The sequence below is a fragment of the Myxine glutinosa genome, chromosome 9 (assembly GCF_964187855.1).
Source record: "Myxine glutinosa chromosome 9, kmMyxGlut1.1, whole genome shotgun sequence".
Taxonomy (NCBI): domain Eukaryota; kingdom Metazoa; phylum Chordata; class Myxini; order Myxiniformes; family Myxinidae; genus Myxine; species Myxine glutinosa.
Window position 1 is genome coordinate 28,112,060 of NC_136269.1, and position 19,533 is coordinate 28,131,592.

A 19,533-nucleotide genomic window follows, 5' to 3' on the forward strand; every position below is an offset into this window, starting at 1 on the left:
AACTGTGCTTCTCTCAGGAACTACGCTTCTCTCAGGAACTACGCTTCTCTCGGGAACTACGCTTCTCTCAGGATCTACGCTTCTCTCAGGAACTATGCTTCTCTCGGGAACTACGCTTCTCTCAGGAAATACGCTTCTCTCAGGATCTACGCTTCTCTCAGGAACTATGCTTCTCTCAGGAACTACGCTTCTCTCAGGAACTACGCTTCTCTCGGGAACGACACTTCTCTCAGGATCTACGCTTCTCTCAGGAACTACGCTTCTCTCAGGAACTATGCTTCTCTCAGGAACTACGCTTCTCTCAGGAACTACGCTTCTCTCGGGAACGACACTTCTCTCAGGAACTACGCTTCTCTCAGGATCTACGCTTCTCTCAGGAACTACGCTTCTCTCAGGAACGACACTTCTCTCAGGATCTACGCTTCTCTCAGGAACTACGCTTCTCTCAGGAACTATGCTTCTCTCAGGAACTATGCTTCTCTCAGGAACTACGCTTCTCTCGGGAACGACACTTCTCTCAGGAACTACGCTTCTCTCAGGAACTATGCTTCTCTCGGGAACGACACTTCTCTCAGGAACTACGCTTCTCTCAGGAACTATGCTTCTCTCAGGAACTACGCTTCTCTCGGGAACGACACTTCTCTCAGGAACTACGCTTCTCTCAGGAACTATGCTTCTCTCAGGAACTACGCTTCTCTCGGGAACGACACTTCTCTCAGGAACTATGCTTCTCTCAGGAACTATGCTTCTCTCAGGAACTACGCTTCTCTCAGGAACTATGCTTCTCTCGGGAACGACGCTTCTCTCGGGAACTACGCTTCTCTCAGGATCTACGCTTCTCTCAGGAACTACGCTTCTCTCAGGAAATACGCTTCTCTGAGAGATATGACCTGTATGGAGAGATGGAGGAGATACTTTAGATGCGATCTCATGCAAAAGCTGAAATTCGACAAAAGTGGATATACTTTGTTCTTCCATTTTTGGGCAGAATAGTAATTAGAACTCTGGAAGGAGTTGCGCTGTTTAGTGTAAACATGGATTTTTTTGATAGATTTTCACAACAGATGAATTATTGTAGGAAAAAGGAGATTGCGTTGTGGCAATTTAATTCGGGAATCACTGCAGGCCTCTGCAATGATGAAGGAATGCAGGGTGCACCGTGAGAACGCAAGCTGATTGACATCGCAATAGCGTGCGACAGTTGAGAGCTCACGATGAGGATCGAGTGATTTGTTGGATGCTTTCAAAATTTCAATTTTAAAATCTATCCAAAAGGGCAACCATCGCTCGACTTATCGGATCGAATCTATTTGTTCGTTAGTTGCACCACTGGCGCCATAACTCACTGATCGTTTCCATACCACTGGCACTGCTTCACACACTTTGGCCAAATAAGATTATTAACGGTCTTGCTTTGAACCTGTATGCAATTTGAGAGAGGTATAAGATCCTGAACCAGGTATAAGTTGTCATTCTTTCGTTTCGCGGGTCGGGAGATTGATCAATATGTGCACCATTGCTCCGGTTCCTCCGATGGACGTCAAGCTGGGTGTCCCATGTCTACTTGGATTAGTTGGTGCAGTTGATGATCCCAAGGTGTTTTTCATGAAAGGGTAGGCCAGCTATCGCCTACACCCCGAACAAAGTAAAAACTCCTACCCTAACATAGAGGAGGCAATGCATAGCATCAGCAACACAAACCATGACCCTTAGAAATTGATGCGAAATGCTGGCTGAACTCGAAAGTTCTCCAACTATACATTTTCTCTGCAACAACTCTTCACTGCTCTTTTTTCATTTTAGCTCACCTAGAACATAATTCAGGTGACCTTATGGGATGGCGTGACATCCATCCGTCCGTCCATAAACACTTGCGACTTCTTTTTTGAAACTGCTGGTGGGATTGTGACCAAACTTGGCTAAAATGATCTTTGGTGTGATTCTTCTTAGTTTGTATGCAGCACAAGGCTGTGGGGTAACAGGATTCTCTGAGGGTATGGCTGTTACACTGATGTACTGCCTCCTGCTAATTTGGCAGGCAGGAATTTGGTATTTGGTAATGGTGCAGGTGATAGCTCGCATATTCTTCGTGAAGGACACCGAGAGATCTTTAATGTCCACCAACGAATGCTGGCAGACTGTACACCCATTTAACGTCTGTCCGAGGGACGGCGCACACATTGATTAATCACCCTGCCTGTGAAAGACTGGGATGACAGTTTTTAGCTTTGTCGGGATTCAAACCCAGGCTAGATAGCTTAGAGGCGAGCGTGCGTACCTCAAGGCTATCCGGTCAGCAATTGGCGTGGTAGGGTCGACCTCAAGTTTGTTCATGGTGTCCTTCCTCTCCACCTATAAGTAGGTCATTGTAAGGTTTACAAGTCCCAAAATAACTTCAATTTTGATCATGTTTGGTCGCCATTTTGATGAAAGGAAAAACAACATTTAACAATCTTATTTTCTTGCTTAACTGAGATTGCTTAACCGATCAATGCAAAACTTTAAATTTGTAATCGACTTCCCATGGTAAACATTATTGTTAACAATATGTCATCAGCCCACCATAAAAAAACCTTTAAAAACCATCTTCAAACAAGAAAGAGCAATCAGAGATTGCAGACCCTCACCAGGACATGTTTCAGTTGGTTTTTAAGGGTTTTGTGTTAAAACAATTATGGCGGCCGAACCACGTGATCGATAACGTCATCATTTTGTTTTTCTCCACCAATTTATCCCTAGATGACACTCAATAAATTTCATCTTGATCGGATGAAGTTTTGTACTTGTCGAATTTTGACGTCATCATCATCATGTTATTCCCCATGGAGAGTACTTTACAATGAACCATGTCTCAGTTTTTTCTATGCAGCGCTTTCGGAGATATAGAGGTGCAATTTTTAAAAAGTTTTTCAAAGATGGCGCCCGTACCACATGACCTATGACGTCGTAATTATCTTTTTAAAAAATTCTACAGGAGGAGCTGCACCGATGGTGAAAATTTCCTGTCAATCGGACCGACGGTTGCAGAGAAAATAATATTTATTCTGTGCAGACAAACAAACATACTGTTACGTTTGCAGGGGGTAGACAATGATTACCTTAGAGCCAGGTAGAGTGTATAGATTAGTGTTCTCCGACTGTCGTGAAGAAGAAGAAACCGCAATGTATAATAAGTAGGAAATTTGTGTCGACCGTAAGTCCTGGAAGACCTTGTATCTTCGTCCCCATGAGAGGTGTGGGGTTTGTTAATTAGCAAGGGATTATGGGTAAATTAATCCCCTGTATGTAATTGCCTCTGTAATCTTTTCCTGTGTTCCCTTTGACACCGCACTACACACCATAGCCAAGCCAAGCAATCGACACCATAATTAATAACGCTAAATAAAAACCAACCAGAAACCAGGCATTGAACAATTATGGCGGCCGCAGCCGCTACATCACCACCTCAATCAGGCCGTGCTGTGGAGCCACACCTAGAAGAGCAGTGATTGGTCCAGGATTTGATTGGCACAAGGACTGGTAAGATGGGACTTGCTGATAGGAGCGGACACGGAGACGTCATGGGATGATGTCAGAGCCTCAAGTACAAAATAATTGGAGCGGCAGACATTTTGTCTCTCGGGTTCTGGATCTGGTGGTGAACGTTCGTGTGCCGACATTTTAGGCTTCCCGTTCTGGATCCCATAGCGAACGGTTGCTGTTGCTCTTGCGCAAGGAAGATTCATCACGAACGGTCGTGTTCCGACATCTTGATAGTGATCATGAGGAGGAGGAACTGCAGACCAAGAACTGCAGTTTCCCAAGTAAGACGGACGAGTGGACGGGCGCGACCTGTTCCTTGCGCTCTTGATGAAGCCAGGAGTGAGCGGACGCGCAGCGAGGCCTAGTTTGCGCCAACGAGCGCATTTTCCCGCCAAGGACTTGAGGGGGTTTTGAGTTTTGACGATTCCTGACGAGATTCAACAGCCGATTCGAGCTAAGTGCCATAAACTACACATATTGATTTTTCAGTTATTTTATCCATTGTCTATATTCGGGTCTGTGCGGGATCGCTCCAATTAGGAATTTAGTTCATCATGCATTTTCTTTGTTACCGGCATTTTGGTTAATAAAGCCGGCATTTTCTTGTACTTTGTAAATCCTGTGTCGGTTGAATTAATTATTGCAGGTTCGAAGACTGTGGGTGGGATCCATGAAGGTAAGCGCTTACGGCTTCTCCCCCACTTGCTTCCCTCGCGTGTAACGAAGGTCCGCCATTTAATTAAACGCCTCGTAGTTAAAGCTCGTTTGGTCTTCCGTGTCACCCTGCGGTGTTAACCACAGGGCACGCACACGACAATAAAAACAAGAAATAAAAACAAATAAACAAGAAATATGTCGTGCATAGCACGATACTTGCGAAATCCTTAAATTAAGTTGTTGGCCTATGATGACCTCAAAAATATTTGGTGATTGAATTCAGTGACCAGACATGCAAACCCTCTTAAAATTTCAAGTTAACCGGATGAAATTTGAGGATTTTATAAACCTGGCCAATGTTGACCTTTTGGCCGATGTTGCCCTCTAAAATATTTGGTGATTGAATTCAGTGAGCAGACATGCAAACCCTCTTAAAATTTCAAGTTAATAGGATGAAATTGAGGATTTTAGAAATCTGGCCAATGTTGACCTTTTGGCCTAAGTTGCCCTCTAAAATATTTGGTGATTGAATTCAGTGAGCAGACATGCAAACCCTCTTAAAAGTTCAAGTTAACCGGATGAAATTTGAGGATTTTAGAAATCTGGCCAATGTTGACCTTTTGGCCTAAGTTGCCCTCTAAAATATTTGGTGATTGAGTTCAGTGACCAGATATGCAAATCCTCTTCAAATTTAAAGTTAATAGGATGAAATTGAGGATTTTAGAAATCTGGCCAATGTTGACCTTTTGGCCTAAGTTGCCCTCTAAAATATTTGGTGGTTGAATTTATTGACCAGATATGCAAATCCTCTTCAAATTTCAAGTTAATTGGATGAAAATTGAGGATTTTAGAAACTTGGACTATGTTGACCTTTTGGGCTATGTTGACCTTTTGTCCAAAGTTGGTCTCAAAAATAATTGGTGGTTGAATTCAGTGATCTGACATGGTCCTCTTCAAATTTCAAGTCAATCGGATGAAAATTGAGAATTTTAGAAATTCCATCTGAAGTCGTTGACCTTTGCCAATGTTGACCTTTTGGCAATGATGGCCAACGTTGACCATAGCAAGAGGTGTAACCTGGACGGTGTCAGGGGATCTCCAACAAGACCAAAGCACTTGCTACCCCCAATCCAGGCAGGTAATTCGTTCAGGGTGCCGGCGATAACTCGCCTACCCTTCGCGACCGACACCCTGGGATCTTTATCGGCCACCAAGGATCAAAGCTGGTTGATAGGTCCTCCGGCTTTAAACGTCGATCCGATGGACGGGTGAGAAGCTCTGGCATTTTTGCGTACGTAATAGATAAGTCCCAATTGGAAACACCGAATGACTGATAAATTAGACACAGTTTTGGTAATTTTCACTCACAATAAAACTTTTCGAAGACAACACAAACACACGGGTTTGGAACTTTTTGTCTATCATCATTTTATTTGAATTACCTCAAGCGTCGGTTTTACATCTCCATCGCCATCGAGTATCGACTCAGTAAGATTTTTGTTTTTAGCGAAACCGCTCATTGAAGCGCCATGCGTCATTAAAATTGACAAAACTCTGCAAATCGATTGGCTCGAGTGCGCAGTAGGCGTGGCCCGTCATTGCGAATTGTGCGCGACCAGTGGCCGAAGTTTCACTCGTTCTTGAAACGGATTGGTTAACGTCACTCGGTGGGCGGGGTGTTGTTCACTTCTGTGACGCGTTCATTGGTCCAACTTGCGTGTAGACGTGTCTCTCAGCGTGAATGATGTCAGCAGGAGGGGCGTGGCTGCAGTTCAAGCTCGCTCTGTGATTGGCCTGGTTCGCGCTGTGCCGTGCGTGGAGCTCGGTGTGTTCACTCGGATCGAGGCAGATCGTGGCGGGTTCGGTGATCCGCGCTCTTGAACGGCGCTACCCACGGCGGCTTCTGCGATGCCAGAGTAAGTGGACTTGTGGGAACGATGTGATGCGTCTACCTCGTTATTATAATAATGGCGTTAGTTTGTTAGTTTGTTGATACTGATACTTAACGGGGCAAGTTCGTCGATCGCGTGCGCGTCTGTCTCTGTCTCTGTCTCTGTATCCGTCCCGGTGCCTGACACAACCATGTAAGTAGCCGTGTGCGGTTTCTCTTACTCGTGGACTTTCTCCGCTCTCCTTCCCGGCACCAGCCATGTTCTAATGAGATGAGTCGGTTCTTTATCCCTGAACTTTTCAATCCACTCAGACGCACCTCGAATTCCCTCTGCCTTGCATGGCGCATCGCGGTCCCTGAGCAATTCTTGTTGGATGAGTGTTTTGGTATCCTCCACCACACTTCATATTTCCTGAACCTTTTCCTCACCACTCATCCCCATAGCCGCGCGCTATGATCCCCGGTGCGATTCCCCCCACCCCACCACGTACCACCCACCTACCAGCTGTGCGCTCAATCCCTAGGACTGTCGTCTCCACTCCCCCCTCCCCCCTCTCCATTACTGTGCAATGACCCTCTGGTTTGCTTTCTGGTCCCCCACGCACCTCCCCCCTTCCCCCGCATCGGTGTACTCCGATCTCCGAGGCAGGTTCCTGCTCATCCGAGCACTCTGATCCCCGAGGCAAGTTCCTGCTCATCTGAGCACTCCGATCCCCGAGGCAAGTTCCCGCTCATCCGATCACTCTGATCCCTGAGGCGGGTTCCTGCTCATCCGAGCACTCTGATCCCCGAGGCACATTCCCACTCATCCGAGCACTCTGATCCCCAAGGCAAGTTCCCGCTCATCCGAGCACTCTGTTCCCCGAGGCAAGTTCCCGCTCATCCGAGCACTCTGATCCCTGAGGCGGGTTCCCGCTCATCCGATCACTCTGATCCCCGAGGCAGGTTCCCGCTCATCCGATCACTCTGATCCCTGAGGCGGGTTCCTGCTCATCCGAGCACTCTGATCCCTGAGGCGGGTTCCTGCTCATCCGAGCACTGATCCCCGAGGCAGGTTCCCGCTCATCCGATCACTCTGATCCCTGAGGCGGGTTCCTGCTCATCCGAGCACTCTGATCCCCGAGGCACGTTCCCACTCATCCGAGCACTCTGATCCCCAAGGCAAGTTCCCGCTCATCCGAGCACTCTGTTCCCCGAGGCAAGTTCCCGCTCATCCGAGCACTCTGATCCCCGAGGCAAGTTCCCGCTCATCCGAGCTCTCTGATCCCTGAGGCCGGCTCCCTCACATCCGCAAGCTCTTATCCCTGAGGCGGGTTGCCTAGCATCCGCGAGATCTTATCTCTGATGTGGGTTCTGTATTTTAGCACTTATTTAAAGTTCTGGAACTGTCTTGCTAAATACTCCATTGTTTGCTTCCTGTTTAGACCTAAAAGTTTGCTGCTGAGTTGATTCCACAACATCCTCAAAAGATGATGCAGTTTATGAACAGGTCAAATTTCTGAGGCAGCATGCAATGGAATTTTAAATTGTTGGAGGGACATTTACACTCTAATGGGAATTGTAGTTAGCATTTGGTAGCGGGTGGTGGTGTTGAAGTAGTATTGAGTTATACTGCTGGAAATTTTCAGTTTGTTGAGGAGGGTGAAGTTAAACGGGTCAGGGGAGATTTTTAAGTGAACCGTTGATCAAGTGGCAGACTTGGATCGGTGTCTGGCAGAATGGGATGTGAAGGAGCAGATAAAACTCTGGGATCCCAAATGAGCCTGATCAATACGGAGCTGTGGGAGACTGTGAAAGAGAGATCTCAAAGTCAGAGGTGGTGTGATCATTAAATGATATTTGTTATTTTAATACTTGATGTTTGAGAGCAAGATCTGCTATTTCATTATCGGGGTTGTAGCTTGGGGTAAATAATTATTCTCATTGTGTTTGGGGTTGTTTTTTTTTGCTTTAAGCATTTACTTATTAGCTTGTCTTGACTGTCTCATAAGTTGTAGTATTTGGTCGTCTTGTGAAGCGTTTCATTTAGAGGTGTCCACAATGTATGGACTGGCATCACATGTCGGCACAACTCTGCGGGACTGAAAGATTGTCACCTCCAAAAGATGATTCGTGAGCCTCCTGGATTATTGCTTTCAATCTGAACCCGTATCCTTTGGGATGCCAGTCCAATGTCTTGAGCACTCGGTCAAAAATGCAAATACTTTGCATCATGATGGTTTTCTTCTTTCTTTTTACAAGATTGAGGTTCATGGGAAAGTAAGTTGATGGAAGGTATGAACATTTGGACAAAAGGCGGGGGTGAATCCATGGACAGAGAGACAAAGACAGGGAGACAGAGACTAGTTAAGATAACACAGTAACCTGCTAGTACGATAGTTTATGGGAGGTTAAAAAGATTGTCGGTGTGGATTGAGGATGACCTGAGATAGCGGTGTACCACCTGTTTGAATTTCTGGGGGGAAGCGTGGGGTTGAACAGTCTCAGAAAGGTAGTTCTTACTTTAAGACCCGCTGTGTTGCTCAGTACATAGGGATGGCTACAACGACATTCCTCCAGTCTTGAGAAACTTCTGTGCACACTTCAGGGCAACTCCCCTTTCTAATTGAAGTTTATTTTCAGCAATTCGCCTCCATGTATTTCTTGATCTTACCCCTCCTCCTCCTCCTCTTTCCCACTGGTGTCCAAAACATGGCTTCTTTAGTCAAATGTCCCTCCTGCTTTCTCAATATACCCATCGCCATCTTCATTCTTTGGCCTGTAACACAATACCTTTCTGCAGCCCTCCTCCTTATTTCCTAATTTCTTACCCTATTTGGCCAGAAGTGGAAGTCCGTCAGTTTCCATTCCATTTCATTGCTCGTTTTCCATGTTTCCGCACCATATAATAACACTGATTTGACTTTAGAATGGTATAGTTTCACCTTGGTTTTTCGTGGTATTTATCTGAATTTCCATATCTTAGATAAAGAATTATCTGAATTTCCATATCTTAGATAAAGAATTAAACATTGCTCGAGCTTTTGCAATTCGAGTTGGTAGATCATTTTCACTACCCCCTTGTTTATCGATAAGTTCATTTATCTTAGATCTGTTATCAAATTCCTCTACTTCTTCTCCATCAATCACAAACCTTGTTTTATCATCAGTATTTATCCTCATTGTCTTCGTCTTTCCCTTGTTCACCTTCAAACCCATCTTCTTTTCAGTCCTACATACTCTTTCGTCTTTATTTTCACATCATCCTACGCTTCTCCTATACCAAACATAGGTAATCAATTATCAAGATACAGGTATTGCAATTTGGCTTCATTTCTGCACATGATAGTTGATACCAGCCTGTTTTCCTTCCCACGAAAGTTAGTTCAACAAATATGGGGGCGGGGGAAGTAGGGGCCAGAGGGTTGTGTAAGAGTGATTGAAGTGATTCACCTCGGGGAAGCGGGTGGTAAGTCTGTATTTTGGGAGTTTAACCTGCAGGGGATTCCTGGAAGCACCCGTGCATCCTGCAGTTTCTAGGTTAGGTCGGAGGGCTGAGAGACCAGAGCTTGTGTCTCCATAATGTTGAAAGACGATTTTGCCATAATGTTGAAAGACACTTCAGCATTGTTCTTGGAATACTTGATGGAATTTGAGGTCATATTCTGGGAAGTTGATAATTTGTGATTACCACTAGTATTACTGCTGTTGCTGCTACTTTAACGCGTTGTGGTGGGTGGTTCGTGTGCAGCCACCCTGCTGCTGGTTGCATCATTTTTTTCTGTGGGCGCATCTGCCGCTGATGCAATGCCTCTCTATAACCAGTTATCTGGTAATCATTTTGCCGACCTCGGAAGGATGACAGGCTGAGTCAACCCCACCTGGCGTTAATTCAACAGGATTCGAACTCAGGACCTTAGGATCCCAAGAACGCCGCCCTAACCATTAGGCCAACACCAGGTATTTTAACGTGTTAATGGCCCTATTTAATCCCATCACCTTGTGGGGGAGGTTTTGGCCCAGATTCAGGAAGGTGGGACCTTTTGCATCAATGTTTTCGTGGCATTGTTCTTGCTGGTGGTGTTCAGAGCAAAGTGATTAAGTAATAGATTTTGGAAAACAATTAATTGTTGCTTAATTAGAGTTGTAGCTGGTGGTTCAAAAAAAAAAATCTTCCTTCTGGCTTGGGGTTTAACACCAAGCTCTGTCTTGCCAACCAGGAATCTTGAGTTTTCAGCAACATCTAATGGTAGTACATTCCTTTTCATTATATGCAAGAATTTGGCCACACCATTAGGCCAACTTCCAACCTGATGACCCCATAAGGTGAACTTTAATTGAGCGACGTGAGTAATTGTCCCCTTTGTTTGTTTTTTCTTGTCATTAACAGTATCTTGATGCTTGTTTTGAAGTTTGTGTGAACAGTGTGTTGATGTACCTGGTAATGTGTTGCTGTTCCCTTAAAACCCTTTCCTGACTGTAATGTTTTCATTTGAAATAAGGATATGCTTACACATGCATGTTTTTATCAACTCCAAATCCAACACAAGATAAAGCCATTAATTCATGTACACATGCTGCATGAAGTTCTAAAAGGAAAAACAGCATTTCCATCAGAACCGATGGTTCATGTTCCTGGCAACACCCAGGTTCAAATACCATATAGTACTTTAAAACAATATATGTATATATGTATATATATATATATATATGTATATATATATATATATATATATATATATATATATATATATAATATATACACACACACACACACACACACACACACACACACACACACACACACACACACACACACACACACACACACACGTCCGGAGACGACGATGGTTCACGAGCAAGCGGTATTCAATGACAAAGGACAGACTACTTTGAAATGGCCGTCCTTTGTGACCTTTAAAGTCAAAACCGACATTGAAAATTTATAAATAGGAATGTATTATCTGTTATGAGACTAGTTAGCTACACAATACCGAAAATTCGGTTCGATTCCGACAACTTTGAAAATTTGACCTTTGTGACCTTGAAATGTCAAAACGAAGGTTACTGACCTTGAAATGAGATAGAAACTAATGTATAATCAGTTATGAGGTTAGTTAGCTACACAATACCGAAAATTCGGTTCAATTCTGACAACTTTGAAAAATTTGACCTTTGTGACCTTCAAAGGTCGAAGATTCTGAAATTTGTTGGAAAACTTGTATTTCATGATGTATGTGATAATATAAGATCATGTACGACATTTCACCCTATCAGGAAGCGAACAATCCAATAAAACCATCAAAAATTGACTTTTCTAAATATCGTGACCTTGTGACCTTGACCTTGGGGCGAAAATGAAAAATCGAGCTCTGTGGGACTAGACACATGACATTGGCCTAACCAAATACCGAAACCCCTGTCAGATTCCACCAACTCCCTCGGAGAAGATGTAGCTTGAACTTGATTACCCCTGAAAAAGACATCTTTTTGGGGTGTGGCTCCACCCACAATATACACAATACGCCCACTCCAGGCAGGACACAACTAGATCATGATATCAACCTCCCACCCAAGTTTCATCAAGACCGGATGATATCATCGGGTAGTTATGCTGCAGATAGACAGGCAGACAGACACACACCCATGACGAATATAGTGGTCACTGTTTGATAACTCGTGAACCAATATATATATATATATATACTATATATATTGTTACAGACGTGGCTTAGATGTTAGTTTACCGAGCGGTTTTGGTATGACCACGTCTGCACAAGTTACCGATTATACTCGAACGTTGACGAAGCCGCGCCACGCTGGATCAATAAGGAAATAGAAGACACACGGCTGGATTATAATGACATACGACACCAATGTTTCAATTCTCAAGACCTCCGGAGGAGATTATATTCGTACGGAAAGGTTAGATTACAGGGACGAGAGGTACATCATAGAAAGACAGGCACTTAGACACACTCTTATATTAACCCTAGACAGACGACAGGTAAACGGGACAACGGCTGACTCACACGGGGGTTGATGGCAGGAAAGCGGGTATCGATGGCTCAAGGTGCACTCTTGGCTCAAAGCAGGGTCGACCCGGTCCGGTCCAGAGATGCGGAAGGTTGCACAGCGCTCGAGGTGGTAACGTTCTTTCACAGGCGGGTTCTCTTCCTCTCAGCGGTCGTAGGCAACGTTCTTTCTCCAGCTGGGGGCGCATCTCTCGTCACATCCGGCGCGGGGCCGCGTATATCCGGCGGGGAGTGACACGCCCTCGGCTCGTTAGCGCCGCCCCAGATGGAATCGGCACGTTGCTTCTCATTGGGTGCGTGCGGGGGGGTTTACCAGGCTCCGCCCTTGACGAGGAGCTGACAAGGAGCCCCTTCGTGGTAACCCCGTGGAGCGCGTGGTCAATGGCGCTAATCGAGCCGGTGTGAGGACGCATCCTCCCCCGCTCCGCCGCCACCTCCTCTGTTGTTGTTGTAATTGTTGGGGAAGAAGATGGAAGGAGGTATGGGAAAGGTCCTAAACTCACTACTGATGCCATATAATCACATTCTGGTGCAACGAAGAGTCATAATTAATGGAGACGAGGCCTTAACTGACATAGAATAAGAATAACTAGGAAGATGTCCGAAAGTTGTCTACGTGTGGTGCGGTGGACCTGGGCACGACATTTAATGGGGGAATAAGGGGAAGGTCGGCTCTACTGATTGTTATTTACATGCAATGGGACTAGGGAATGGGGGATTGGGGAAAGTTGGGGAGTATTGGAGAAAATAGGGGAATATTTACAAGCGGATATGGAGGCCAAATTCCATATTCGCAACAATATATATGTATATATATATATATATATATATATATATATATATATATATATATATATATATATATTGTTATATATTGTTATATATTGTTATATATATATATTGTTATATCTATATTATAATAGCCGTAGATGATTCTGTCTGTCTGTCTGTCTATCTGTTGGGTGTCTGTCCGGGGTGTGGCTTACTCGGTTTGCAGAGTAGCTCCACCCATTCTGGGAGTGGCTATAAACAAATATCCACCATTTTATTAACTCGCATAGCTTTGAGTCCTGTTTTGTAGGCCCGTGGTGTCTTGCTCTCCCCCAGTTTTATTTTAAATCAAATTCGATAAATCATTTCATTTTTCACAGTCGCTAACATAGTTTTAGACTCGGTTGAAAAAAAACGGGAAGAAAATCCGATGAAAGTTGCCGTTTATAGAACGAAATGAATTCTCAAAGGCCTGTAACTTCAAGGCCATTGAGTCTCTCTCACGCCTTTATCTCCAATCTAACTCACCATATGATTTCATTTTTATCGATGGTTTTACTTTTAGACTCGGTGTCAGCAATAATTGAGAACAATCCACACACGCGGGAAAATGCAGAGATATATTTTTTAAAATCGCGTCATGGTGTATCATACACCGCCCAACATGACACCGCCGGCAATGTGTCGATATATATTAAAAATTCGCTTTTGCTTTTCCGTTATGATATATTACTATTTCGTTTGATGATAGTCGTCACAAAAACGTCAACAATGATGCCGACATATATTTCTTCGTTTTTATTTCATTCAACATATTAGCCGGAAGTAAAATATGTTTCAGGAAATTACCGAGAGATATTTCTTCGTTTTTTTTATTAGTTATGTGCGCATACACTTTAAATAGGTTTATTTGAAATCTTTAATTTTCCACAAACATTCCACACACGCGGGAAAATGCAGAGATATATTTTTTAAAATCGCGTCATGGTGTATCATACACCGCCCAACATGACACCGACGGCAATGTGTCGATATCTATTTTAAATTCGATATATCATTTCATTTTTCACAGTCGCTAACATAGTTTTAGACTCGGTTGAAAAAAAACGAGAAGAAAATCCGATGAAAGTTGCCGTTTATAGAACGAAATGAATTCTCAAATGCCTGTAACTTCAAGGCCATTGAGTCTCTCTCACGCCTTTATCTCCAATATAACTCACCATCATGGTTTTAGACTCGGTGTCAGCAACGCGGGAAAACGCAGAGATATATTTTTAAAAATACACCATATCACCGCCCAACAGCCAACAAGTATCATACACCGCCCAACATGACACAGACGTCAACATTTCGACATTATCGCTTTTTCTTTAAACCGAGCCGAACCGAATAAACCGAGTGAATTCACCGTTTACCTTTGGTGACAGTCGTCACAAAACGACATATATTTCTTCGTTTTTATTTCATTCAACATTTTTAGCCGGAAGTAAAATTACCGAGAAATTACCGAGTTCAGGAAATTACCGAGACATATTTCTTCGTTTTTTTATTTATTAGTTATTTGCGCATACACTTTAAATAGGTCTATTTGAAATATTAAATTTTCACAATGTAATTTACTTGCCATTTGTCATTTGATAATTATGAGACACTTCCTATTGAGGATCGTGACAATTCATGCGGTGCGTGGAAACTTCCATTTCCAAAATGGATGAAGAACGCAGACCTGAACAGGATGCAGCTAGAAAACGAATGAGAAGGGCGAACGAGTCCGTCGTCGAACGTCAATGCAGACTTGAACAGGATGCAGCCAGAAAACGAATGAGACGGGAGAACGAGTCCGTCGACGAACGTCAATGCAGACTTGAACAGGTTGCAGCAAGAAAACGAATGAGACAGGAGAACGAGACAGTTGAGGAACGTGAACACCGACTCGCACAGGATGCTGCTGCAACAACGATGAGGAGGGAGAACGAGACCCTCGACGAACGTGAACACAGACTCGCACAGGATGCTGCTGCAACAACGATGAGGATGGAGAACGAGACCCTCGACGAACGTGAACACAGACTCGCACAGGATGCTGCTGCAACAACGATGAGGAGGGAGAACGAGACCCTCGACGAACGTGAACACAGACTCGCACAGGATGCTGCTGCAACAACGATGAGGAGGGAGAACGAGACCCTCGACGAACGTGAACACAGACTCGCACAGGATGCTGCTGCAACAACGATGAGGAGGGAGAACGAGACCCTCGACGAACGTGAACACAGACTCGCACAGGATGCTGCTGCAACAACGATGAGGAGGGAGAACGAGACCCTCGACGAACGTGAACACAGACTCGCACAGGATGCTGCTGCAACAACGATGAGGTGCGAGAACGAGACCGTCGATGAACGCCAACACAGACTCGCACGGCATGCTGAGCAACAAAGACGTTGGAGTGCTCAGCAAACATATACAACCGCAGCCATAATGAATCCGGCCGAAGTATCCGATAATATTGTTCAAGAGCATAAATGCGGTCCAATGACGTCACCATGTGTGTACTGTTCTGCACACCATTTCACAAATGAATCAACAGGACAAGGGGATGGATTTACACTGTGTTGTTCCAAGGGAAAAGTTAAATTGCCTCCACTATTTGCCGTACCTGCTCGACTGCAACAACTTTATCAGGGTGACGATGGAAAATGTCGCAACTTCCGAGACAATATCCGGAATTACAATTCGGCATTAGCTTTTGCATCAATGGGTGCTCAGATCTCATCTCCTCCAGGAAATGGACCATACTGTTTCAAAATCCACGGTCAAATTTACCATCGCTGTGGTCCATTACATCCATCACATGTACATGAACAAGCACAATTTGCACAATTATTTATTTTGGATACAGCTCAAGCTACAAAGGAACGTATGAATCGACCTGAGAATCACAGATGTTTGCAAGAATTGATGGCAGAACTGCACAACATACTATCTGACGTTAATCCTTATGTCACATGTTACAAGACTATGTTCGAGCGTGAACAGGAAGAAATCAGGAAAGCTGTCCTTGAAGATCGCCTCCCTTCTACCTTGGAAATGCATTTTCGTCGACTGTGTGCAGACGACCAAAGACGTTACAACATACCAACTGCTGATGAAATTGCTGCTGTCTTCGTTAGTGGACAAGATGGTGAACCACCTGCAAACAGGGATTTCCAGGTTCATTTGCATGACCAGGGCTTACACAATCTCTCTCCACTTTCCTCTCACATTGATCCCATGACATATCCCATTCTCTTTCCACATGGCGAGCCTGGATGGATGATAAACATGCCTCACCAGCGACAGACTGCGGTTCGAAACAAGGTAACTCATCGTGAATTCTATGCCTACCGACTGGCTATTCGAAATGAATTCAGCACTATCCATTCTTCGGGGAAATTGTTCCAGCAGTATGTTGTCGACGGATATTGCAAGGCAGAAGCAAATCGACTGCAATACTTCAAACAAAATCAGGAAACCCTTAGAGCCATGGAATACAGAGGACTACTGGACCACGTCCAGAACGTTGCTGCTGATAACCAACGTCCTGTCGGTCGTATCGTCATTTTGCCGTCGAGTTTTGCAGGGAGTCCCAGAGCTATGCAGCAGAACTACCAAGATGCTATGGCCATTGTTCGCAAATTCGGAAAACCAGATCTTTTCATCACGTTCACGTGTAATCCAAAATGGACAGAGATACAAGAAAACATCGGCCAACACCAACGAGCTGAAGGCAGACCAGATTTAGTGGCACGCGTGTTTCATCTGAAATTAAAAGAGTTAATCGACGATATAACGAAGAAGCACGTGTTGGGCAAAGTACGTGCATTTCTCTACGTCGTCGAGTATCAGAAGCGTGGCCTACCGCATGCCCACATATTACTCATGCTGTGCCAAGAAGATAAAATTTGTACCGCTGAAGACATTGACAGAATTGTTTCCGCACAAATTCCTAATTCAAATGAGTCACCAGAGATCCATTCCTTGGTGAAGTCTCACATGATACATGGTCCGTGTGGCAATTTAAATCGCCATTCGATTTGTGTGAAAGATGGAGTGTGCAGTAAAGGCTTTCCAAAAGCGTATGCTGCAGAGACACTTGCGAGCATAGATGGCTATGCCCTTTACAAGCGTCCCCCAAATGGACCCACCATAACCGTTCATGGAACCGATGTTGATTGCCAATATGTCGTCCCATTCAATGCTTATTTACTGAAGAAGTACAGAGCACACATCAACATTGAGGTTTGCGCAAGCATAAAGAGTATAAAGTACTTATTTAAATATGTGTACAAGGGACATGACTGTGCCAGCATCGAAATTCGAGAGCGCGGGAGAGTGGAGGTGGACGAAATAAAGACCTATTTGGACTGTAGATATGTCAGTGCCCCAGAGGCAGCATGGAGATTGATGGAATTTGAAATGCACAAACAGTCCCATTCCATCACCAGACTTGCGGTACACTTACCTGAATTGCAGACTGTTGTGTTCAGGGATGGTAACGAGGAAGAAGCCATTGTACGACATAGGGGTACAACACTTACAGCTTGGTTTCAGTTAAACCAGAGAGACCCTGAGGCACGAAGTTATCTGTACCATGACATTCCAAAATATTACGTATTTGAAGATGGACGAAAGACATGGAAACTTCGACGCCGGGGCGGCAACAAGGTTATCGGACGCATGGTTTCGGCAAGCCCTATGGACATTGAGCGCTTTCATCTTCGTGTACTCCTGCTGCACTGCCCTGCTAAAACATCATTTGAAGATCTCAGAACCGTAGATGGAGCAGTTTGTGAAACATACAAGGATGCAGCCAGGAAATTACATTTAACAGAAGATGATACAGAATGGGACAGGTCCTTAGCTGATGGAGTTATCTTTGCCATGCCACAACAATTGAGATCTCTTTTTGCAACCCTATGCATATTCTGCACACCAACAGACACGTCGGCACTGTGGGAAAAATATAAAAACGACCTTTGCGAAGATTTTGTGCACAGCGGCCATATCTTGGAACAAAGTATTTTCATGGCATTGCGAGAAATACAGTCCTTCCTCCTGAGACATGGACAGACCTTGGAAGCATTTCAGTTACCAGTACCTCCAGACACTGTTGAAGATCTTTCGAGCGATGATTATCAGTATGTACCGGGAGATGAACATGAAAAAGGTGAAAACAACAGACAACTACTAAATGATGACCAAATCAAAATTGTAGATGAGGTCCTACAGGCCGTTCATTGTAGGGACCAGTACACAGGCAACCGGTTGTTTTTCGTTGATGGACCGAGCGGAAGTGGCAAGACCTTTCTCTATAATACGCTTCTGCACATCTTGCAAGGCCAGTGTCGTTTGGTTCTTCCAATGGCGTACTCGGGCATTGCAGCAACATTGCTAGCAGGGGGCCGTACATCGCACCATCGATTTAAATTGCCAGTGCCCATTTTGGAAAACTCCACATGCAACATATCACCTACGAGTAAAGATGCAGATACTCTAAGGAAGGCCAACCTATTCATTTGGGATGAAGCACCTATGGCTCCAGCATATGCTTTAGCAGCTGTTGATCGATGTCTCCGGGATGTAACCAGCAACAACATTCCTTTTGGTGGAAAGGTCTTACTTCTTGGTGGGGACTTCAGGCAGGTTTTGCCCGTTGTACCTCGCGCTGCACCTGCAGCAATCATCGCCACATGCATCAAGCGTAGCAAGTTGTGGCCAAAGTTCAAACTGCTGAACTTAAAATCAAACATGAGAGCTAATGATGACGAAGAATTCTCAAAATGGTTACTGTCGGTTGGAAATGGGACTGTGGAAACAATTCCTGACTCAGATTTAATACGACTGCCTGATCGTATCTGTGTAGAAGACAACATGTCTTTAGCAGAGGCTGTTTTTGGTAATTTGAACGAAATCCATTCAAACTATGATGCGCTGGCACAACGAGCCGTGTTGTGTCCAAAGAATGAATCCACATTTGTGATCAACGATGAGATACTGGATGCATTTCCTGGGGAAGAAAAGACGTACTTCAGCGCTGATTCCATTGTCTGTGATGACCCTGAAGAGGCACTAAATTATCCTATGGAATTCCTAAATCAATTAACTCCTTCTGGAATGCCATTGCACAAACTTCGTCTCAAAGATGGTGCTGTCATCATGTTACTCCGTAACTTTGATCCGAAACAGGGACTGTGCAATGGTGCAAGATTGGTTGTTAAAAGATTGTTGCCAAACATAATAGATGGAGAAATAATTTCTGGCAGTCACAAAGGAACACGCACATTTTTACCCAGGATTAGTATTGCACCTTCCGATACAACACTACCATTCGTACTCAAACGCCATCAATTTCCAGTTCGTGTGGCATTCTCTTTCTCAATAAACAAGAGTCAAGGTCAAACATTACACAAAGTTGGGATTTACCTACCAGAACCCGTCTTCAGCCATGGCCAATTATATGTTGCATTGTCGCGTGCTAAACGATTTGAGGATGTCAAGGTAAAGGTAGTCAGTAATGGCCAACAGGGAAAAATTGATGGCCGCAGTGGAATCTTCACCCGTAATGTTGTTTACCCGGAGGTCCTGCAGTGACACCATTCAGGCAACAAAAGGAGGTCACGAAGGAAAATAGTTAAT

General features: G+C 44.4%; 1 protein-coding gene across 2 annotated transcripts in view; it reads left to right on the top strand.

Moving 5' to 3' along the window:
• The first annotated feature begins 5,948 nt into the window (after positions 1 to 5,948).
• LOC137435522 (E3 ubiquitin-protein ligase pellino homolog 2) overlaps positions 5,949 to 19,533 on the top strand; it is a 336,475-nt gene continuing 322,890 nt past the window's right edge. The window contains exon 1 of one of the 2 annotated variants that reach the window (XM_068129398.2): positions 5,949 to 6,095. In XM_068129398.2, coding sequence (XP_067985499.1) covers positions 6,088 to 6,095 — 8 coding nt within the window. In that variant the 5' untranslated portion in view covers positions 5,949 to 6,087. The remainder of the gene's footprint in view (positions 6,096 to 19,533) is intronic. The other variant, XM_068129400.2, reaches the window with a different exon arrangement.